At 38.6% G+C, this 24,922-nt stretch overlaps 2 protein-coding genes across 2 annotated transcripts; both read right to left on the bottom strand.

Annotated features, from left to right (window-relative positions):
• Positions 1-334: 334 nt before the first annotated feature.
• Positions 335-11,688, bottom strand: vapb (VAMP (vesicle-associated membrane protein)-associated protein B and C). The gene is made up of 6 exons (XM_077573768.1): positions 11,428-11,688; positions 8,967-9,119; positions 4,855-4,958; positions 4,692-4,772; positions 4,355-4,534; positions 335-2,556 (listed from the first exon to the last, which is right to left on the bottom strand). The coding sequence occupies exons 1-6, from the start codon at positions 11,483-11,485 to the stop codon at positions 2,401-2,403; spliced, it is 732 nt and encodes a 243-aa protein (XP_077429894.1). The 5' UTR covers positions 11,486-11,688; the 3' UTR covers positions 335-2,400.
• A 776-nt stretch (positions 11,689-12,464) lies between these two features.
• On the bottom strand, positions 12,465-24,723 carry rab22a (RAB22A, member RAS oncogene family). The gene is made up of 8 exons (XM_077572734.1): positions 24,575-24,723; positions 23,178-23,257; positions 21,646-21,727; positions 18,707-18,778; positions 18,102-18,208; positions 16,778-16,887; positions 15,347-15,452; positions 12,465-13,903 (listed from the first exon to the last, which is right to left on the bottom strand). The coding sequence occupies exons 1-7, from the start codon at positions 24,608-24,610 to the stop codon at positions 15,355-15,357; spliced, it is 585 nt and encodes a 194-aa protein (XP_077428860.1). The 5' UTR covers positions 24,611-24,723; the 3' UTR covers positions 12,465-13,903; positions 15,347-15,354.
• Between the last annotated feature and the right edge of the window lie 199 nt (positions 24,724-24,922).

The following is a 24,922-nucleotide window of genomic DNA, read 5'->3' as shown; positions in this document are numbered from 1 at the left end:
AAACCTGATCAATATTTACAATCGTAATTCTCGTGCGTATAAACTCAATGACTGATTGTTCATCAGAGTAGATATGGCAAGAGCTTAGAGCTGAAACGATTAATTGAATCATTTATTATGATTCAATTACAAAAAAAAAAAAGGTCTAAATTGCAGCAGCTGGGTTCGAAGCATGTTGTAGAAGATGAGAATAGCAACCCCCAAGTGACAACAACAGTACCTGAACCTCCCATACATATTTTAATGCAAAATCCATGCGGAAAATGGATGCAAATAAAAATCGACCCCGGTAGCTTATACACACACAAACAGGAAATGACTTCACACAGCCAGGTCGGGACTTTAATTCCTTTAATTTATTAAGATGCTACATAGTCCAACCAGGTGGGATTTTGCTTTTATACACCAGAGAGACTACTTGACTAGGAATATTCATCTTTTTCTTCTTCTCAGATAGACTTATTTGTTTACATACATACAAAACAGTTGCTCAACTGCTTCAGGTGATGGTCACTGTAGTGTCTTTCCTGGATCAACAAGTATTTACACGTAAAATTGCCATCGCGTGGCTTAGCCTGTTTGCAAATTGGTGGTGTGTGTCGTCGTGGCAGGATAGTAGTGGTAGTTTGAATTTTTATTATGATTATTTTTTTTTCACATTTTGGTTAAATTGTTGTATTTTTCTTGTGTCAGCTGTTTCCATGCTTGAGTGAAAAATACATTTTTCTGCAAATACTATATGATGCAGGTCCGACATTCCAAATATTGAGTTGATCTCAGGTCTGCTCAGCCCTCCCCTCAGCAAGTCATCCTCAAACTAACCACTAAGCACAGATACAGTTTTAGGAACACACGCCTTTCAATCTCCTCACAGAGAAAATTTGCACCCCCCTCCCCACCCCCCGCCCTCATTTTTTTTAATTAATTTTACGCAAATTTGGTAGATCGAACCATTTTAAACGTGATTAATCCATTTTATTAAAGTCAAAAACAATCACTTGCTCCAGAACAGTGCGCTGTCATTATGTGGTCCCTCGAGGCTTTAGCTATATATGTATATAGATGTATAAATATATAGCGACACAAGAAGATCACACACTTCACCTTAGTGCATTAAACACAATTTCAAACGTGAACAAGCAAAACTGACAAATGTGTGAACAAACTACCACGATGTGGCGATACAGTGGCGATACAAAAAAAAAAAAAGAGAAAAAGTTGAACGCCTCTGACAAACAGGCCGTTTGCTAACATACATTTGCCTGGACAAAAACACTTAACAAATGTATGGCTCAGTAGGAAAAGATAAGGAAACGCTGCAAAGATTTTGTTGTCAATGTTGCCACGGAAACAAAATAACCGTTTCTGCATGCACATGTCCTGTGCGTGTACATTTCCAGGCGTGTGTTATATGCAACCATAGTGTACTGTAGTATCGGCCTGAGGAAAAACAAACTCGCCCAAACAGGTCACAAGGCAAAGCGTTGGTCTGGTGAATATCAGCAGACGCCTTCGAAAACTAAACCTGGAGTTGGTTTTACCCGGCAACGGCATTCAATCTTAAAATGCGCTTTTACAACCATAACAAAAAGAAAAGAAAAAATCATAAAAATGAAACACAAATGAGAGGAAAATAAAAAGATCAGAAAAGAGAATTGTGCAAACCTACAGCCAAATAATGACACAATGAACACCATTATAAAAGCAATTAAATTAGAATCCAAAAAGTCCAGATGCAACATTCGGCTGTGGACACATGCAATGAAGATGAAGATGAAGATGAAGATGAAGATGAAGATGAAGAACCCCTCCACGTGGGGATGTAGTGAGAGGAAGCGGTGAAACTAAAAGGGAAGTACAGATGATTTCTTGCACACCGATCAAGGTTATTCTTCAATCAAAGCGGATTTGAGTCAGTCCCGCCTGTCTGGATGATCATCTGCTAAATCTCTCCCATAAGGGGTTTGGAGGTGGAAGGATCCCCTTAGGACAAACTGTACAGTGGATGTGAGGGGGAGCTTACTCGTCATTGAGAAAAGACGCCTAACGCAAATTTTCTGCTATGCCCCTCACGAACTTTGGTGAAAAGGGACACGAATGCGGTGATTAAGCAAGACCTGCAACAGCTTGTTCAGAAGACGTGAGTCATCATTATTTTTTTGTTTCCTTGTCCCCCCCCCCCCCATGTTATTTTTTGTTTGTTTTTACTATAAATGAGGCTCAATCCAAACGCCCTGCTCCCAACGACGTCCCCCCCCCCCCCTCCCTTCCCAGCAGATTTGGCATCTTTGATTCTAACTCCTGCAAATCCCCTGCGTTTGATTTCATCCCCCGAGAAAAAAAAGCATGCTGCTGCTGCGCCGCCCGCCCGCCCGCCCCGAACCCGACTGCGGCAGCGCTCTACAAGACCAACTTGCCCACGATGACGCCCACCAAAAAGAAGAGGACGATGAGGGCGGCCGAGCGGGCGCTTAGGCCTTCGTCCTTCTTCAGGCCGGTCGAGGAGTGCTGGGAGGACATAACGTTGCTCTTCCTCACCCGCAGACCGTCATCCTCCTGAGGACGGCAGACGAGGGGAGGGAGGGTGGACGGAGGGACGGACGGGGTTGGAGAGTAATGAAAGGGCCGTCATGTTCCAGATGAGAGGGGATGGCGGACAGGGAGAAAAGAGATGATCGTTTAGTCATCCCAGGTTTTTTTTTCCGCATTTACATTTTGGAGCCACCTGTGCCTGATTTCGGACCACCTCCAGCTCGAAAACTTCTGACGTAATTAAACTACATTATAGTTATAGTGACGTAGACGGCATTGTATCAAAAACAGTTGGAAGCCGTTCCTAAAACTGTCAACGAAAAGCTGCAAATTACGGATTTTAATTCTCACTGCAAATGTCTCAGAAGATTTCTGGGATATTCAAACAGGTGAATATGTTTGTTCTGTAACCAAAGCACATATGGAAAATATTAAGCCAACGTGACTAAAAGTGACTTTACAATTTATCTTTTCCCTTAACTTTCCACATTTTTCCAAAAAACACAGAGCCAACGGTTTTGATCCACAGTAGCTGGACAAATTCACCTTGGCTCGGATATACGAAAGAAGGCACGCTTTGCAATATATGCCAGACGCATATGCTGGACATATAATTTAATGACAGCAGAAAAAGAATAATGCTTTCCTCTAAAAGTTACAAAAATATATATCGTCGCTGCCTTGTGAAAAACACATGTCCATTTTTGTCTTTTTTTATTTATTTATTTTTACGTTTATGGGATGAAACTGAATGCTATAACTGTGTATTAGGGCCACGTATATATTTTTTTTTTAGAGGGCGGGGGCAATATTCCCAGAAAAAAAACGTACAGTAAAGTTTATAAAGTGCCAAATTTGTGAGAAAAAAAACTCTGAAACTTATGGGAAATACATGTAGTGTATTACTCGGGTTGTTTGTGCCAATACTTTCCGCTTTAACCATATCATGTTAAGCATTCGCACTTTGAAGCGTTGGGTAGTGCCAGCGACAAAGACGCCTCGCTTTGCAAAGATCCACACCCTGAGGTTCAAGCATTTAAGTTAATTTGTTAAAATGTACATTTACGTTTCCAGAATTATTATTTACACATTTTGGTATTTTTTTTTGTACAAGTAGCTAAGTTGATGTGTTGAATCTGCTGCTCTCTATCATTCACTTGCATTGACCTAAAATATGCTAGCTTCTGATTGGTTAGTGTTAGTCAGCTGACAGGGAGGGGATCAGGAAGTGTTGTCGCTCAAGCTGCCGTGTAAGACGAGTAAAGTTTAAATTAAGAATTAATCCGTCTTTTCATTTTATAAACAGTGTTGCATTAATCACCAACAAATCCTCACATTATACTATAGCTACGCTACGTGTATTTCTCGTACGTTTCTGAGTTTTTTTCCTCGCAAATTTGCCACTTTATAAACTCGCACATTTGCCACTTTATAAAGTCGTAAATTTGTGAGTTTTTTCTCAGAATAAGAATAATATGCCGTCGAAGAATGCAGACATCCCAAAAGCGTAATAATTTTTTTTTTTTAAAAAAGGACATAAATGTTCACAGGCCAGCGACGATATGTATTTTATTTTTTTTAATGTTTTTGTGTGTGCTTTCACAGCATTGCACAAACTAAAAGGGGTACATGATTATATTTTGCAAAAAATAATAGGATGCTAAACTATTCTATTTTAGGAGTGACGGGTCACGTTTAAGAGATGTATGACTCATTTCAAACCTCATAGTTACCTCACTTAGAACAATTGATGCTAATTGAGGACGCATAAAGCACAGTAGACACCCGTCAGACAGTCGGCCATCATGTATTCGCCACTTACCCTGATCTGTTTGTTCTCTTCCCGTAGCCTTTGAGCCTCCATCTGGAGCCTTTTGCACTCCTCCATGATCTTCTTCACCTCGCCGTCATCCAAGGTGGAGCTCATCGACTTGGACGGCAGCGAGGAAGACTCGGACTTCAGTAAGCTGGAGGACATCATCCTGTTGGACTCCATGTCGTGCTGATGACACAAAAGTTAAAAGGAGCAGTAAATCAACCAACTGTTGCTGGTACATTCACAACCATGACAAATGTACAAATGAAATCTAGTGTTAGCATGGGGACAGATATGATTCTCAACCAGCGAGTGATTTGGTAAAAATAAATAAAGTACTTACTGTCTTTTCGTTCTCCACTGGCATCTCAAAGACACACCTCAGCTTGGAGTCCATCAGCTCCTCTGGCTTCGCCTCCTTCCACTACACAAGGATCGATTCAATCGTGATGCAAACGGTCAAATAAGTCATTTGTCACTAATGGTAGCACAATAAACACACTCACCACTCCTTCCATGTCAGTCATGTCTGGTGGCGCGAGCAAGGACTGAACCATGAACTTGTGTTTGCTCTTCTCATTTGGGTCATAATCAAAAGGTTGCAGCATGACTGAAAGACACAACAGACAGAAACTGAAAACACTGCACCAGGGGATCAGAATGATTTTTTTTTTTTATTTAACTCCGATGGATAAGAAAGAAAGCACATCCAAGTGCCCAATTCCTATTTGATGACTTTAAACCACTGGTCCCTTTAAACTAATTCCACGTTAATGTTACCATGACGGTGAAACAATGACAGATCTACAAATGCCCCGTGGGGTTAATCGTTCTAACGGCTTCCAAGCCTGGTTTCCCCCCCCACTTTCTTAACATGACATATCCCTCTAACAAAAAGCAGGTGCTGCGCTGCTATACCACTTCCACCGATGGCCAGATCAGCCTGTGTTGCGCTATTTGATGTTGTTCCAACGGCTGAAAAGGTATTTTAAAGCTGTAACAATGATTTAGAATGATCACTTTCTTAAGCCGGGGTCTGGCAGTGCATAGAGGATGGCTCAAATGCTTACTAATGGGGGGGATCATTTCTCCTTTGACTACATTTTTTTTTTTTTTAAATGTGGTTGTAATTTAGAGACGTATTGTGACATTGGCGCCGTCTAATTCCAAAAATCCTGTTCTGCGGCTTTCTCTCAAATCAAATGACCTACTAATGTCACAGCCGGTGTAGCCATCAGGAGAGTTTTCACTTGTGGCACATGCCAATTGTCCCTCCATCAGAGATGTAGCGCACCGTTACAGCCATCAAGCCGGCTCAGTATCGCAAAAGCAGAAACAGACGGCACGAACAGATTGGGAACGTCCTGTTTCAATCAGAACCAATTTACAAAGCAATCCAACTTGGGTCCGAGGGGACGCCACTGGAGAACGGAGGCAGGAAAGCGCGTAAATTCTTTGGGCAACACAGTATCACATTAAAAGGTCCTTAGCCAAAACCTCAAGGGGGGGGGGTGGGGGGTGGGTGGGGGGTGGGTGGGGCATTCCCATAGTAAGGGGATTTGGAGAGGTTGGGGGATTTTATTTAATTAAAAAAAAAAACGTTTTTGATGAAAGAGCTTTTGAACACAAAAATGCAATTCTGGCAATTGCTTGATTAATTGCATGATTTGGTGTTTTGACCCCACAATGGGCTATCATTTATAAAGCGAGGAGGTTAATTGTAGGTAATATGGGGAAGCAGGATGGTCACTAGCCTGCACGTTAATGATGAATGGAACCATTAGAAGGGTTAGGAAGGGGGGGTGAAACCTTCCTTTCCTCTGACTAAAAAAAGGACAGAGTCATAAGTCTATCCACAATCATGTGAGTAGATACTCATCGGTTTCCTCTTTCAAATAACCCTCAACAATTACTTTTTTTTAATTAATAAAATAATAATAATATTAATAATAAATAAAATAAAAAATAAAAAATATAAAATAAAATAAATAAATATAAAAAAACATTTATTTATTTTTTAAATGTCAACAATTACATGTAATTACTAGGTTCTACATTAACAGTAGCCGAGTACATATTTTAGCACATCAGGTCAAATCCTTCCATCAGGGATGGCTTGAATAAGATATAAAGCCCAGGAAAGGTCAAATGTTAAATATTCAGATTATATACTGCAAAAAAGAAAACATAACATGCAAAAGAATGCCACTACACAGAAGTAATATTTTCTTAAAGGCTCAGAAGGAACCCCGACTGTCATGACAAGTTTCCTCTATTTTATTTATTTGGTTGATAGTTTTGTTACTAAAATAACTATGAGATTCATTTTCCAAAAATAATTTCCAGTTAAATACTTTTTGTAGAAACTTTATTTGGACGTACGCCACCACTGTTATTTACGTCGCAACGCATTCAGTGCGTAGTGACGTAGAATGGCGGCTGACTCTCTGCCGAGCAATGTGAAGCAAAGCCTTGTAGCGTTCCTAAAGAAACAACACGCGATCGGGAGAGTGGAAGTGGACTATAGTGAGCGAACAAAGAGATGTGAGGTGAAGCAGACTTGTTGGCCCATAGGGAAACCCTGCCAGGATAAAAGCACTAACGCTTACAATATGTATTCATAGTCGGGCCTCTGAGCCGAGCAGGATCTCTTTCTCCTGATTGTGCTCTCGTGGGGTACACCGTGTCCAAATGTAAATCAAAAGTTAAAGAAAACAGGGATTTAACGCAGCCGACAGCACTTAAACCCGCCTCCCTGCGAAGGGATTTGGACTACAGCTCGGTGGGTCCCCGTCTGTCCCGTTTGTTGTGCTAACGACAAACTAATGAGGGCTTGTTCTGCAATAAAACAACTGTTATTTCATATCGCCGTGTTGTTTCGCTCCCGGCCTCCCTCGGAATGTTAGCGCGTCTTGGAATGTCAGGCAAAAAGGTCCCCTGAGGAAACCCAGCGTTTGTGGACACAGATTTTTCTAACACTTGTGGCATATATTTTACCGCAGGATGCTACTGCTGTAATGCTGATTCCAGCGGGGCAACATTCCTGTGGTCAAGGTTACGTTTATCATACGGCCAGTTCAAGCGCGTCAAGATTGCTTTGCTTTATCGGAAATGTGCAACAGTAAGAGCTGCCAATAATGATAGCATATAGAGCAGGAGTCTACAAACTCTGGGTCCCAGACGGGTACAACTCTTTTTTTCCGCCTTTGATACTCTATGAAAAATAGGTTTGCAGTGAATGAACATCGCTGTTAGCTTCGCGTCGCTAGATTTGGCTAGTCCGATCGCCTCAAATCTTAAAAATATACAGTGAACCCGTCCACTATTCAGAAATTCACATACATTCTAAGGTGCCACAAAATGGCACCAAAGTTAATAGTAAAGTAGTAATTGGTGTCAAGTAAGTGATTGATTGTCAGTTCTTATATGTTTGTTTTTAGCACAAGTTATGGAGTCTAAAATTTTGTTACGTTTGTATATGTTTCTTAGTGGGGCATTTTACAAAATAAAACAATCTAAAAGCTATTCATTTGAAATTATATGAAACTGTTTTTGAGTCATCATTTTAAGTTATGACAAGAAATTGTAAGTATTTTTAGATGTGGCAACATTACTGTACTACATTTGCCTCCCTTGGGATCTTGTGTGATGCTATTTTAGAAACTGCTCATTTTCACAATACGGTCAGAAAAAAGGCAAACATTTTCACTTCAGTAATGTCACCACGGCAGCAATGCTGCTCAGGCTTAAGTTGGTGCGACGCCGCGGGTTTATGCAAGGTCACGAGGGGATTGCACATAGTAGCAGAGCCCATTTCACCCCGGCATGAGTGTTGTTGATGAGGGAAGCCCTGCTTCAGACTAAAAAGATGTCTGTTTCTATGGTAACGTGACCTAATTAAGGCAACTCAAAAAACAACCGGATCTATTTCTATCTGACATGAAACTTCTTAGTATACGCAGACAATGTCTTCAATTTATTGAAAATTCCCACTTTGGGTTAGAAAAGGGGTGACAAATTATGACACTGGTACCCACAACTGCGGCAACAGAGGGGCCGTGTAATTTTATCGCCCACTGCTGACCAATGTCTGCAATTACACACTGTACGAGTTGAGGAAAGTATTGGTGAAGTAAACAGACCTGTGTCTGCCCAAACAACACAAACACACATTCAAAAGCTACCACTGTAAAGCCCAACTACGGAAACAGCATCTGCAATAAGGTATGGTCTAAATATGCTACAATTAAGGGCGTGTCCATCATTAAATCAGCAAAATAACTGCTGACAGCAGCCAGTGGAGTGATGTGGAGGCGAGCTTCATTTAAATCAAGTGACGAGATAACCCTTGCCAACTAAACATTAGTATCGATTGTATTATTTATGTATTATGTATTTTTTATTATTCACGTTATGCATTTATTGGTTACTTCCGTGTTGTTGCTTGTGGAGACATGTGGGTCGTTTCATGTGCTCCATGAATTTAAATAGCCAATTTGGGATATGTGTTAATTAGAAAGTGCATGGAAATAGAATCGGATATAGTCATTAAGTTGGAATTGCGTACTCAGACCCAGAGTGTAAATCCAGCTTGACACACAACAGTAAGTGTAATTACCCGAGACGTTGATGGAGGTGCCTGCATCGATGATTCCGCTGTTTGGCCGCACGCAGTACCGGCGTGGTGCAGTCGTTTTCACCTTGAAACACACATTCCGGTCCGTCGGGTTGGCGAGTTTGAGATTGGTGGTGACCACGTCAGAGAACGGACCTACGAGAGAGGAAGACACATGAAGCAGCCGTTGCTGACGTTTGACTATAGACTCAACACAGGATTCAACAATCAAGGAAATTAATGTGTGGCTTGTTAGTGTACGAGTGATGCATTATTACTATTTTTAACCATAAGACTCATTAGTTCTTTAAAAAATATCTAACTTTATAAAGGAAGTTGTTAAAATTCTGTCTTTCCTAACTTAGGTGAACTGTCTGAAACTTTGTTGACAGGGAGTGACAGCGAGCTATGGGATGATGGTGCGTTCATCTGATCCGACTAATTTAAATAAATTTGTTACTACTGGCGTTCAACAGCCACCACAAGAACTAGCGGCGCCTTAACCATCTCATATATCCTAAAACGATCAATTTTTTTGGCCTTTGACCTGAGCATTTCTTGTCATGCTCCTGGTTAAGACATTCACCAGATGCTCGAAGCCAGCCTGACAAGAGCTCAATCACTTTGACTGATCATCACTGTGGTTATTCCTGTCCGACAGCTTCCCTCAGACCTGAGAAAAGAGTGCAGGATTTCCACAAAATACCCAGTGAAATGTATATCCTGATGGCTAAAACTGCTGAGTATATTAGTCACCTTCTGTCAAGAAGAGGGGCCATGAAGAATGAAGGTACAGGCCGGATTCAAAAACCTGTCAGGCATTGCGCCAGCACGGCATAGTTCACGTTGGTCAGGACATTGGAAAATCAATGAAATCTCAGAAATCATAGCAACAATATTGAGTACTCATTAAATTTACCTACACAACTTTTTTTTGTTGATCAGATGGTTGCTATGACAGATGGTGTCATAAATTTGTTCTTCTATGTCTTGGACCACCGAGCAAGTGGCCACACTACAAGTGTGAAACCGACCAGAGCCCGTCTGATCATTGCGGCCTACCGCCTTCCGTGAGACATAATTTTACTTATTTTTTGCCATACTAGAATAAAGAGTAATTGCGCATCTTCTACAGTAGTTGGCAGTGGCACTCTCATTGTCAGAGCGTGCAGAAGGAATATTTGCCCATCTGCAGAACACTAATATTTATAGTCGTGGCACAGAGTTGTGGGGGTGCTAAACATTTAATTTTTCTGCTTACAAGGGTGGGGGGGGGGGGGGACTAAAATAATAATAATAATTGAAAAGCACTGGGCTGAAACCCTTTTAGCCCTACCATCTCAGAATTGGACGAAACTTGATTTGACAACACCAAATCCCAAATTTTGCCAACACCGTACCAGCAGTTTGGGAGATCGGGCCTGCACTGTGAAAAACGTGAGCACATTTGAGCAATGTTCTGAGATTCTGAATAAAGTTTTCCCCACACATTTTATTTTTACATCTCAATGCTACGACAGGGTTGTCTTTTAACGCCACTCTCTTAAAACACAGTTGAAAGGAACATGTATTTTGCACATGGCTCTACTTCGAATTTAGCATCAGCTCCCAGATAAAAGTTTCATTCAGCTCAGCAAACATCAGAGTGACAGATACTTCCTTCTCCTGCTGAGTAAATTTAGGGGTATGGGCATTCCCTTGTAGCTTTTACTTGATAGATACACGCCACTGATAATAACTGATTTGACATTTTCTTCATGTTAAATGTTTGTGGACAAAATGTAAGGTTTTGTTTGATATGTGCAGACTACTTTCTTTTTGGCTAATTCCAAACACGGCCACATCAGTTGTGCACAAATCTTCAACTACATTATTTCAGATTTTCTATTCCGCTCAAAAATATGTTATGATGTCAACAGAACTGTCCAGATTATAGGTCACATTCACGGTGGAAAATGTCTTATATGACAAAAACGTGGTATTAGGGTGTGTAGACTTTTGTTGATATGACTGTAGGTGTCAGCTTGTCAAGTGTCAAGCCGACAGGGGCGAGCCAGCCAATCAGAGGGCGAGCTAGCCAATCAGAGGGCGAGCTAATGTTAGCCGGCTACACCTGCTCGAGACGTCAAAACTAACAAATTCACCCAACGATAAGCGATTTAAGACACATTTCTCCCATTTGCCCGTTTGAAGGGGAAGTAAAAACATTTTGCGTCTGCCTTTTACTTTAAAATGGAAGCTCCTGTAGGGGGAATTGTGCGACAGGGCCTTGTGTCAGATGCTAATCCAGCTAGCTGCCCGGCTAGCTGCTGTCATCTGACCCGAAGTCACTCGCGAAACAAACCGGATTCTCCCCGTTCACTGCTCAAAAGCACGAAAATTGTCCACTGATGTATCTTACGCCAAACTTTGGCGTGCTAACCATCCCCTCCGAACCCCCGGGCCCCCCTCCCCTTCTCCTCACCTCGGAATTTCAGTTCGTGTTGAGGCTCCAAGAGCAGAACCTGTTCTGGCCTAGCCATGACCCAACGAGCTGGAGCTGGAGCGGGGGCGATTGGGGCTGGGGACCCACTTGTGGAAGGTTGGTGAATGTCACGGACTCGGCGACGAGACTAGCCGGCCCCCCCGGTCACCACTGGAGCTAGCGACGGCTGTTGTGATGCAGCAGCAGCGGGCAGGAAGGGAGTGAGAGGCAGGCCGGTGACGTCACTGCCTCTGCATTGCCACCCAGCGGGGAGGGTGATAGGGTGACGAAGGGTGACGGACGGGGTGTTGCTGGGTGACACCCAAGCAACGGCAGGCTCTGTGGGGGGCTACACTTAATAACGGGACAAATTCAGCTACATTTACTGTAATCCATTTAAACAGAATGCACCGTTTTAACCTTAACACTCCGCTTAACTGTAGGAAAATAAAAAACTACTTGAATCACGATTCAATTTTTAAATGTCTCTAAGGCTCCATGATAGTGTTTGTTAGTTTTTTAGTTTGTGTAACTTAATGTTATGGTTAGCGTTAGCCTACTAGTTATCCATACAATTGTACATATCATCAGGGCTGCAGGTGAACTACAATATATATATTTTTTCTTTTTTTTTACAGGAGAGCTCAGTATTGTTCATTCGATTTGACATCATCATTGCTCTCCTTTTTTTTTTTTTTAAATCCAACAAATCAATTAAAAAAAATTTAATAAATGTTTTTTTTTTTTTTAAATACATATACATATACATATACACACATATATATATATATATATATATATATATATACTTTTTTTGTGAACTACAATATTGAATTAGCATGGTAAAAGTTTACATCATACTCCTTTTGTAGTTTGTGGTGATATATATTTATTCAAAATGGCAATCAAACGGAACAAGGTTGGAGAAGGGACAGATGGAGAGAACAGACAGCAGGATCCAGCCTTTTCCATTTTTATACCTGCCAATAAAGAAAAAAAATGGTGGGGGTGTGGTTGACTAAAAAATTAACAAAATGTACACATTTTCTCAATCTTTTATTAATAAAGAAACTGTCAATTCCCTTTGTACACATTTAGAAATACATTGCAAACAAGTGCTTTTAACAGGCATTTAGTCGCCGCAGTCAATATGAAACATTACTAACAAGGTCAATACCGTTACCAATTATCGAAAATGTAGATGCTTAACATTGTCACTAAACTGTTTCAGGACAGAATATAGTCATTGAATTTTGTGCAATGCAATGTCATATGACGTAAAATATACATAACATTGACCAATCACGTTCCTAGGGCCAGCCCAAGACTATTGGCGTTGTATTTACTGCAACAGTGGCACACACAGCTTCTCACCAATACACAGATTTATGCCACCTTCACAATCCTAACTTCACAATCGGACTCAAAACATTTGAGCAAAATTATACTCTTTTTACTTTAAATCATTATAGTACATCCACAATCAAAAGTGTTATGTATACTGTATATCAAGTAGAAGTGGGTGACAAAATAATCAACATGGCTGTTTCCAAATTTCCAAACAAAAAGCGGAGGCTTGTATGCTTTTATCTGAATTTGGCCAGTCAGATTCAAACATAAATGAACATTATCTGAGGTAATTACTATTAACTAAAAATACATTGAGCTTGCTTAGTTTGCAGCATGATTTTTTTTTATTTCATTAGATAATGAAACTCATTTCGTTAGGTGAATGTTAGATGTTAAATATCGCAATAACATCAATATTGCTATATTCAACAACTATACCGCATATCACGATTTTCCCAAAATCGTGTAGCCTGAATTCACACCAACATTATGGACAATTTAGAGTCTTCAGTGAATGCATGTTTTTTTTGTATATGGGAGAAAGTTGGAAAGAGGCACAGAAGCTTGAAAACAAAAAAATAACAGCACATTTTTATTGTCAATAATGCATCATGCATCTTCAAAGGGGGAGCAGATTTACTTTTTTGGGCAGTTTATTTTACTACAAGTAGTTAATGTTGTATACCCTTTATATTTGTTATGAATGTTAAAAACTGTTATTTTGGAAAAACTGCCAGTAGAGATAATAAAGGTTTTATGACAGGCGGCAGTTGGAGCTTGTAACTTATCAATCCACTGCACGTTATTTCCAACCAACGTCAAGGAACGGATTGTGTTCAACTTTTGGGAGTTCCACCCGTTATGAAAATAAGCAGCAAAGATGTTGGGTTTGCATTTGCATGCCAATGAGAAGTAAACAAATACAAATAACCATGATGAGATGAGACATCCTGTAAGTTAAGTGTCTCAAGTTACAAGGGGCAAAAAAAGACTAACTAATGCATGAGCGGTAAGTGAAAGCAGACTAGGCAGAGGTTCATCCAGAGGTCAAAGCGCCTTTTGACGTAGCGCCACGTCAGCTTCTTGAGCTTATTTTTCTTTCTTTTAATGTAGGTCAGGCATTTCGCTGCACACAAAAAAAGAATGCTGAAACGGACACTGTTAAGCGGTTAAGTAGCAGCAAAGCAAAGTCGTCAAGGCTACAAGCTAACGAGAAGGAACAGCACAATATACACTAGTCACAAAAAGTTGGGAGATCATTTGTCCTTCTCTAAACTTTTCAATGCACAACTGTTCAAGCATTAAGTTGCTATTCTCAAACAAAGAGCTGAACAGCAAAATTCACAACAGGTGTTTGATCCATGAATTGTGGGAATGCTTTTCTTTAACCAGATAAAAACCCATTGAGATCAAGATCTCTTTTTACGAGGGCGACCTGGCCGAGAGGTCAACAGCACACGTCATTAAAACTAAGACTATACATACAATAAATTTAAATACATTTTACAAATGTATAAAATTGAAAAATGAAATAAAAATAAAGACGCATGCATAGGACGCGCTATTAATTTTTTATTTTTTTTGGGGGGGGTGCACTTTTCCATTGGATATCATCATTTCCACTTTTCCATATAAATTTCAACTTGCTTAAAAAATTTACACCTCCTGGGTTCAAGTGTTTTTTTTTAAATTCATTTATCTTTAAACTAAAACTTTGTGATTTTCACATAATTCATCTTTCCATTCAGCTATTAGCATTCAGCTATTAGCATTCAGCTATAAGCATTCAGCTATTAGCATTCAGCTATAAGCATTCAGCTATTAGCATACCCACGCTATTTCTGCAGAAATTGCACTTAGTCTAGTTGACCAATAAAACACCACTAATTCTTTCTGTGACTCTTCTGACTGATGACACTTGCGAGTTACTGTTGAACAATAGTTTGATGTCATCTCGATGGTATGGTGTCAAAATGTGTAGAAAATGGTGAAGAAGATGGCTATATAAATATAAATTGTAATTGAACCAACAAATGCATTTGGTCAAATACCTTGTTTTAGAACAAACAAGCTGTGCAAAAAGTAATGAAACTGAACAACTGGGCATGTATTCGAAAGTTAAGAGAAGGTCAAATTGATTTGACATGCCAAGGTAATTGTGCATTTTAGGTTTCTCCTGAAATTTCACCCAGATTCCTAATGCCCAACATTCCTACCTTTTACGTATTGAAACCCCCCCCAAAAAACTAATCATATAAAAGGTCATTGTCTGCCTCACATCTTTAATCAGTTTCTATATTTGCAGTTGACATGCACCTTTTCCCCACATAAGAAATCAATAGTACAAAATTATAGATTGCACAGATGGCAGAAGTGTCTATTTCATGATGTTGAGAAATATTAAAAACAATAATTTAAGCACTATCAAAAATAATCACTCTCATATGCATATCTCTTATGCTTTTGTCTGTCGCTTCCAAAATCCATCATCGTTTTTGTCACTCCTCATGCTTGTGTTGATGGCACAGCAATAGAAGAACGAGGTTCGGAAAATGTCACCAATAGTCACCGGCATCATCAGCAGCATGTCCTGCGAGACTCGGACTCCTGCCGCCCCAGTTTGAAAGCTTTTCCTGACGTTCCTCCGGCCGCATCTGCGACTGGGATGCGCTTACCTGTGTGGAGGAACACAAACTGAGCCAAAACATGTACGCTTGAAGTTAAGTTCAGCCCATAACCATGATTGTAGACATGGCCTTGGCTGCGCTTTTTCAGCAGGGTTGCACACATACCAATTTTTAGCCTCTTAATAAGGAGGACCAAAAGTGCTAAAATTAAATAAATTAATACACCATTAAATAAATGTGTCATTAATTAATTACATGTTTCATTTATTAATTAAATATGGAATTAAATCAATCAATGTGTTATTAATTAATGAAATTACCTATGATTATTTGTAAATATATATATATATATAATTATTTTTCTATTTAATTCATTATTTCATGGCCACTGTGTTGCGCCGTTTCATGAATTACTACAAGTCAAAACTGTACTAGTAGAAATATCGCTTTTATTTTTATGTTGGTTTTGCACAATAACAAGCCTTGATCACTCTAGATCAGCAAAAAAAAAAATCCATCACCGTAGCCGCCATGTTTCTAACCTCTTCAGGCCGAAGCAGTCGATTAGACAAGATTTGAGTGAATCAGCCCCGCCCACTAACTTTGACGGGCGAGTTAGACAGATAAATTCATGAAACACTGCAACACAAAAACATGAAATAAATAAATACAGAAATAATTTTATATATATATATATATATATATATATGTAGGTAATATAATGACACATTCATTTAATTATTGCTTTATTTAATTCCATATTTAATTAATAAATGACACATTTAATTATTTCATGACATTTATTTAATTATTTATTTTGTGTATTAATTTATTTAATTTTGGCACTCCATATCTTAATGATAAGTATTTGCAATACATAATTTTATTTTTATTTTATTTTTATTAAATTTTTTAAAATAATTTTCAAAATTTCAATTGCAAAAACTAAACACGTTTCATATTTAAAATCGTCTGCCCCAACTGTTTTCTGAGAAGATCAGGGAGGGGGAAAAAATCACTCTTAACACAGCTCAAAATAGGATAATCGCTCAGGATGACCAATTAGGGAAATTCGTGATTGGGCCACCGTTCGTTGACTTTTTGATCTAAAGCAGTAGGAAAATGATCCATTTACGATTGCCGGCCTTCAATATTTTCCCACACAGATAAAGGAGGGAGAGAGGAAAAAAAACCTCACCCCACATCATAGGATAATTGCTCAGTATCATCTTTTAGAGACATCAGAATATCATGTCTGCTGACATTGATCAGAAAGGTAAGTAAAATGCTCAAATGTCATGATTATCGATGTGTGTTACCCACTTCATTAAGCGATCTTTTTTTGTTCTCTGCAAGTCTCAAGGAACACTCACTTATCTCTATAAACACCTCATTGATGTTAACGGCGTTCTTGGCACTGGTCTCGACAAATATGGCATGGATGGAATCGGCGTAGTCCTTGGCGTCCTTCTCCAAGACTTCCCTGCAACCAGTGCATGTCAAAATGGTTATGTTTTAACACACGCCCCAGATTGTCACATTTCAACCATGACAAAGAAAAGATTCAGTTGTAACTCTGCCGTTAAAGATACATGGATAGGCTTCATCTTTGAGGCAAACATGATTCAAGAGCTACAGTACAGCCTCCTAAAAAAATGGGAAAATGTGTAGTTTGACAGAACTTTTTGTTTCGTTTTGAGTAGTGATAGACCGATATGGTTTTTCCAGGGCCGATACCGATTACTAGAAGTCAAGGAGACCGATAACCGATATTTAAAGCTGATGTTCATTTGCAGTAAGAGAAAATATTAGTGTCAAAATAAATACATAAAAAACATAAAAACTTATTTTAATTTGCAGCTTTGTTTAAAAACAAACAAAAATAACACATTTTCAGGGAGCTTCCAAGGTCATCAGCATGTGTTGAGCTAAATTAAAAACTAAGCAAGTAAATAGTTCTCTAAAGTTTTCTACTGTAAATAAAGTTTTCAAAATTTCAACATACCAGTAATTTAGGTGTTAGCATAATAGCATTTAAGTGTTAGCATAATCTTTTATTACGTGGAAATTTAAATACATCCATAAATGAAATGTTCCCTGTATCTCACTGAGCATCAAATACATGCAAAATTGAAAATGTAGCTAATTTGTTTTTTTTGTCAGGGTTCGTATCAATTTTATCAAAAGATCTTCGCAGACAGTAAAAATGGTCTGAACATGTTTGAAATGTCTTTGCGACAAGTAAAAGCTGTCTGTGAACTTCTAACAAATCCTGAAGAAAACCCTAAATTCGCTTCGTTCGCAAGCATTCGCCGCTCAGTGAGATACCAGCTTTAATCGGCCTTCAGATTTGTAAAAGTGCCAAATATCTGCACCGATAATTGGCCCGGCCGATAATCAATCGGTCTATCCCTAATTCTGAGACAGGCTTACTTCCTGTTGTTTTTGTTAAAATATGAATTGTGACTGATTAACAATCCATTCTCTTGGAATTGCTCTTTATTATTCTTTATTCTTCTAAACATGCTAAAAAATCCCCCAATTTCTGCAAGTGCATGTATCCTAATAACAATGTACGTAAAAAGCATTACCGAACAAGATCTCACAAAACTCACTCAGTAGCACCTCCTAGTTTCAATCATCAACACTTAATTGGGTGGGCATATCTATCGTAACTGATGACATCATCATACATACCTGGCGTCCGACAGATCACATTTGTTGCCAGCAATGGCCACCACAATATTGGGGGGGCCGTGCTGACGTAATTCCTTCACCCAGTTCTTCAACGTTTGGAAGGACTCCTGAAGGCACAAGCATCTGATCATTGCTAAAAATGTAAAAAAAAAAAAGAAAAGCAAAAGACTCCTCCTACTAATCCTGCAAGTGTTGGCAAACGTTGTTTTCACACATCCAAGTGTTGCATAGTCGGCAGCACGGTGAAATTTGGTGTCATTTGGAGAAAGCTAAGCCAGCAAGTTCCCTCCTGTTTCCAGTCGTTTTTTTTTTTTTGCTAAGCTAGGATAATTAGCTCCTGCTGGCTGAAACTTTATCGTTAACAGACAGACAAAATGAGAGGCATTAGGATCCACTTTCCAAAACGGTTCAACTTTTCCCTCCGCAGAAATACGAACTAAAGCTGCGGGAAGGACGTGCCACTCAGTGGAGGCAATTTGGACCGCAGTCAAGGAGATCTGTGTATGGATCAGAACAAAAAGAGTACACGCCTACCACAACATTTGGCCTACAGGTATGAATCGAGGCATTATTCACAGACAAATAAGCAAGAAACAAAACAATACCTCTTTTGTGATATCATAAACAATGACGGCCGCTGCAGAGCCTCGGTAGTACATCGGTGCCAGAGCTCGGAACTATGGGAGGACAACAACAATGAATATACAACATATGAAAAAAGCAATAAATGGAGAGAAAATAAAGTTGAGTCAATATGGAGGCGATTCAAATCCACACATTGTTGTGGCCTCATATGAGGGTGCCGTTTTAATTCCAAAGAACCTCAAACATGTGGAAGTTATCAAGAGAAAGATGAGCAGAATGTCAGGAGAGCTGCCACAAATGTGACTTGAATGGAAAACAAAGTGCGCTTGATCCTTAATTCATCACAAGCCTCGGCTCAATCCAAACCAAATCCTCTGGGGAGGGAGGAGCTTCTATTTATTTTCACATTTCGATTACTTAAATTTAGTCGGTTGCGTTTCAATGCGTGGTGCTTTTAGCCACTGGCAAACAAACTTAAAACATATTAAGGTTAACTCATTCACTGCCATCGACGGCTATAGACGTAAAAAATTCATTTGAAATATTTCCATTAGTTAAATTTTTTTTTCTACTTTTGCTAACAAGAGTATGAAAACTTAGGAAAAAAAATATTGTAAATTTAGAACAGAAGAATCGTTTGTTAACTAGTGAAGTCATGTGACTAATTACAATTAAAAATTGTAATCACCTGACGGGCCTATTTAAAAAAAAGAAAAAAAGGGGCATTTAATCGTAATTAATCGCATGATAATTTTATATCTGTTATAAATGTACAGTAAAAAAAATTCTAGTTTTTCATAAAAAAATTAATAAAATGAAAAAATGTTAAATAGAAATACTTCACATGAATTTTTGACATTTGTAGTCGTCAATGGCAGTGAATGAGTTAAGGTGTAGCTAAAAAAATATATAATATGGCCTAAAGGAAAACTAAACATGAAACAGTAAATTAAACATTGTAGACATACAACAAAACAGAGATCAATGATTTAACGTTGTAAGACTCCCCCGCTATTATGTAATTTAGCCATTGAAATGTTTTTTTGTTGTTGTAAGTAGGGATAGACCGATTATCAGTGCAGATTTTGACCAATATCGGCACCAGCCATTTTGAAGAATCATAATCATACGGCCGACAATAGATCCATTTAAAAAAAGTGTTCAGGGGAAGGAAAAAAACAAACAGAGAACTATTATTATTTTTTTATAGATGCTTCTGACCCTGGGAGCTCTGCAACTTCTGTCTTGAAATTAAAACTAGATGAGTATAATTTTAATACTTCAGATATTTTGACATTTAAAAAAAATATATATATATATATATATATATATATATATATATATATATATATATTATAGCAAACAATAAGGAGCTTAAGTTTTTATTTAACTTTTGAAGACATCACACTACTGCCCCTCAAAAATTCCTGAACTTTTTGTTAAATTTGTAAAACAAAGCTGTCTATTGACTAAGATTTTTTTTTTTTAACTACAATATTTTACGAACCCTAAACGTTGTTCAATAAACATACCGGTATGCTTTATTTTTTAATTTTTTGGCATTTGGATTTTTTACATTTTTGATGCCAATAGTTTCCCTTTTAGTGAAAATGAGTATCAGCTCCAAATATCGGTTATCGGCATCCTTGACTACTAATAATCGGTATCGACCCTGAAAAAAAAAAAAAAACATATCGGTCTATCTCTAGTTGTAAGCTATCATCATCAAAATTCTAAAAAATACAAACATGAGCTATTTCACTCTGTGTATTGTGTCTTACATAGAAATTGATCTGGTTGCTCAGTGCGACATGAGGAGTACAATTAATTAAACATCAATTGCTTGAAAAGTTAATGGTGGCATATCGATCACTGTGTTGCCTTTTCTCAAGACTACTGATTTACAATACATTGTAAACCGAGTATACAAAGTATAATAAATATAGAGACATATCCATTTATTTTGACACACATGAGCTCCAAAGTAGCGGATCCAGAAAAAGCAGCAGAGCCACTTGGGAACGCGCCAGAGACCAGGCAGCAATGAGGAAGGAACACAAGGGAACGCTCAGTGAAAATCAAATGGGAACTAACTTTGAGAAACTGCATTGAAAAGTAAACGTGTATCGCACGACAAACTGAGCATTAATCACAGAGAAGGACAAATAAGTGGCAGTGACTTTGACATGCGACAGCAAAAGAGACAGCTTGGGTTTCATCCTCTCCTCTTATCTTAACCACGGCTGTGTTTATATCCCCGGAAGGCCGCAAAGGAGACAAGAGAGCCCAGGAGGAGGAGGAGGAGGATAAAAGGCGAGCTGCCGCTTATCTCACCTCTCAGGAGAGGACGACGGCACGTCCAAAAGCAGGACAAGAAAGAGAAAAGGCGTGTGCAGATATGGCGAGCATTGTGTGCAGTACACACACAAAAAAAGTCAGCAAATGGGAAAGAAGCACCTCACACCTCAACTCTTGGTTCTTATTGAGGAGATATTTCAATATTAGATGTTTTCAATGACTTCCATGTCGAAAAAGAATACAAATGTAATCACATTGATCATATCTTTTTGGTGCAGCCATTCAAGAGAAACAATTGGAATGTTTGACTCACAGAAAAGGAAATGTTGCCCCCTACTAGAAATAACGCAGAGGTGCACTTTCCAGGGCCACGGACCTTAAAAACAGACTACATACTAAAGCTATTTTTTTCTTCCAGTTGTTCATTTTTACTTGCCCTATAGAAAATGTTTTTGTTTTTTTTCCATTTGGGTTGCATCGGTTATAGGTCAAATATTGGAAAATTATACTTTTTTCATCTCATTCTTTTTAAGATCATAAAAAAACTGTCATTCGAACAGAAGTGTGTGCAAACTTTTAATGTTCACTGCATGCTTATATGTACAAAACACGCCAATCTCTTTAAATAAGACAGACAAGGCAGCAAGTGAAAGATACGAACCCGCTCCTGGCCTGCCGTGTCCCAAATGAGGAACTTGTGCAGCTCGTTTTGGTATTGCACCGTCTTGGTCATAAAAGACGCCCTGGTGGTTGATACATGACAAGACACGGAAGAAAACACACGTCACAAGATGGATTTGTTTGATTTGGTAACTCAAAACAAAATGCTTTAAAAAAGTTTAAATGATTATTTCATATTATTTAGTGTCTTTAAAATGTATTATTTAAGCCTTTAATAAAATATTACTTCTTTCTGTGTATTTTTTTGTTGTTGCATGAATATTTAACATTGATGTGTTCATGACTGTATATTTTCTTCAAAACATTCCTTACAAAAGGATTTAGCTCGGTGAACAAAAAATGTGCACTATGCAGTAAAAAGATCAATGATGACGAGGGGTGTGAATTGCCTCGTACCTGGCGATTCGATTCGTATCACAATTCATAGGTCACGATTCGATGCCGATTAATCCCGATATGAATCTATAAATTGATTATTGCGTGTTTTTTTTTTTACCCAAATTTAGAAAATACTCATCAGTGAACTTGTACATGTACACTGTAAGATTTGTATGAAAATGTTTTTATTTATCAGAAAATCCAGGCTTATAACTGAGCCGCTGCATTTAACAAACAGGTTGCAATTTGTTTCATGTTTGAACAACTGAAATAAAATATTAAGGCTTAATGTTTCATTAATATAACATTCTTCCATGCTTAATGTGTGAATCCTAACCCTAAGTAAGACGTTTTGTTGAGTATTACTGTAATATCGCGATATATTGCCGAAACAATTTTTTCTAACACCTCTAATGATGACTGATCAATTTAATTGGATTATAGTCAAATGTGTTTATATAATTTTGCTTATTTATTAAATTATTACTGACCCGATTGGGCCAGCATCAGTAAACTTCGGGTGTCCCGACAGAGTCATGTAGTGGCTACGGGCCATTGGGACACTTACCAAGAGCTCATCTGCATCAACATTAACTTGTTTTTATCAAGATATTGCTTTCATAAAACTCTTAAAGGGATACTTGACTCATTGAACCATTTTCAGCAGTGAAAAGTTCATATTTTATCCAGAATTAATTTCATAACATCGATATTTTTCATGTACAATTAATACTTTTTAAAACGAATTTTGCCACTTGCTGTCGACTGAAGATGACATCACACAGATGTCATCTTCAGTCGACAGCAAGTGGCAAAAATCGTTTTTAAAAGTATTAATTGTACATGAAAAAGAATCACATTAATTATACACAAAATATTAATTTTACTGCTGAAAATGACTCAATGAGTCAAGTATCCCTTTAAAACTATCAAAGCTACTGTGCTAAATAAGACAAATGAACTCCGTCTTGATCAATCACATGATGTTTACATCAACCTGCGCGTGTCCCGCGGCTGTACCACGCTGATCTGATTAACGTAGTGGAGCTTGTAAACGGCAGATCGGAACAGATCACATCGCATGTTGACAGGTGGCCAATCGGAATGTATCGGAAGCTGTAATGTACGACTTACCCAATAGTTGGGTTGATGTTTGGATCAAAGCTGTCCTCCACAAATCTCCACACAATACTTGACTTGCCAACACCAGTGTCCTGCAGAGACACACGCCCAAACCATTTGAATGTGCACACACAAAAAATATGATACACACTTTGCTGTTTTTATTCTACACTTGTGGTCTGTCTTATCCGAGGCATTAGAAAACTTTTTGTCCTGTCAAGGCGGTCTGCTGACTTCCTTTTACATACTGTTGTTCGCACAAGATTAGGTTTGGCATTCCAGTCAGACTTCATCGTTTTGCGTTTTTCTCATATTAACTGTATAATTGTCATTTTGTGTTTTATTCATGTGAAGCACTTTGAGAGTCCTTCCTGTGATAAGAATAAATACAATTAACTTACTTTGCTTACAGTGGTGGGAAGCAATGGAGATTAAATACTTTTGTTAGTGCATTTAAATATTGCTTTCAGGTTTCTATGATATACCTGACGACTTACTTTTCTGATGACTTTTGATTTATACTCCAGAGAGAATTGGGATGAACCCTTTTTTTCCTATTTAATGCTTGCGTCGGATAACAAATCAGAACTTGGTATCGGTGCAAAGACGGAATAGTTTTTTTCATTTTTCAACCACTTCAGATGATCTTTGGGTCCTTTGTGAGGCTGATTGAACAGGTGACATGGAGGAAAGTGAACTAGTGAGTATTATTGGCATAACAAATTCTGAGTAGCCAGATATTTCCCACGCAATTGACTCTGCATTGTGTTTTGTGGCAGCCTAAAAAACACAAGCTTTTGGCGCTAAAACCTTCTTCATCTAATCAATTTTTTCAGTTCTTCTCATTAGCAGAAACACAGCTTGTATCCAGGTGCTCATACGGGCCCCGTTGTTGTCAGTTGAGCTGTAATTATCCTGTCAGAAGTTTGAGCAAAGTAATTATTGTTTTACTGCTGCGCCAAGTTTTATTCAAATGTGGATATTGTATATATGACAGGCAGCAGCAACAACAAATATTCACTTCTTTACCCAAGTACTTCTACTCGAGTACCTATACTTCTACTTAAGTACAGAATGCGAGTACGCTTGTCATCTCTGCTTAAGTTTCAAAAACGTAAACAGATGCTAGTATTAGATGGATTTTTGGAAGATTTGCAAGATGGAAGATTCTGCAGTTTCACAGAACAAACAAACGACAAACAAACAGTGCACTAATCAGCTGTCTCTTGTCCTGTGACACTTTGGTGATTTTAAATGATCTACATTTATAATATTTCTCCACATTTCCCGTATTTGATTCCAGCTAATAAGACTCGCGTAACCTGATGAAGGCCATTTAATGATGCAACATGCGCACAACACATGGAAATAGTGGAGAATTGGTTGAAGACAAATAGTTGCTGACTTACCCCCAGAAGACAAACTTTTAACTCCCTTAACGACATGGCTGCTTGCTGTTTTACATCGACTTGACATCCATTGGCACTTTTGTTTTCTCCCCACCTCCTTTAATCTAACTTATCTTGAATATTTTACAAAGACGACTCCTGCTCACTTCGTCGGAGGGGAAACATCTCAGACGAAGAAGTAACTGAGTGTTAGTAAAGGGTCCTCGTTCGTCATGGTGTGATAATAATTGTGAAAAGCTGGCAAGCTAAGTAGCGAAAGTAGCACATCGCACTACAGTCTCCATCTTGGAAGTACGGCGCGCGGTCACGTGACTCTCCCTGCTAATTTTTTTTCCTCCACTTTAGTCC

This window comes from Vanacampus margaritifer, chromosome 8, assembly GCF_051991255.1.
Source record: "Vanacampus margaritifer isolate UIUO_Vmar chromosome 8, RoL_Vmar_1.0, whole genome shotgun sequence".
In the NCBI taxonomy this organism is placed as follows: domain Eukaryota; kingdom Metazoa; phylum Chordata; class Actinopteri; order Syngnathiformes; family Syngnathidae; genus Vanacampus; species Vanacampus margaritifer.
Note: the sequence above shows the minus strand (reverse complement) of the source record. Positions and strands in the feature narration are given on the sequence as shown.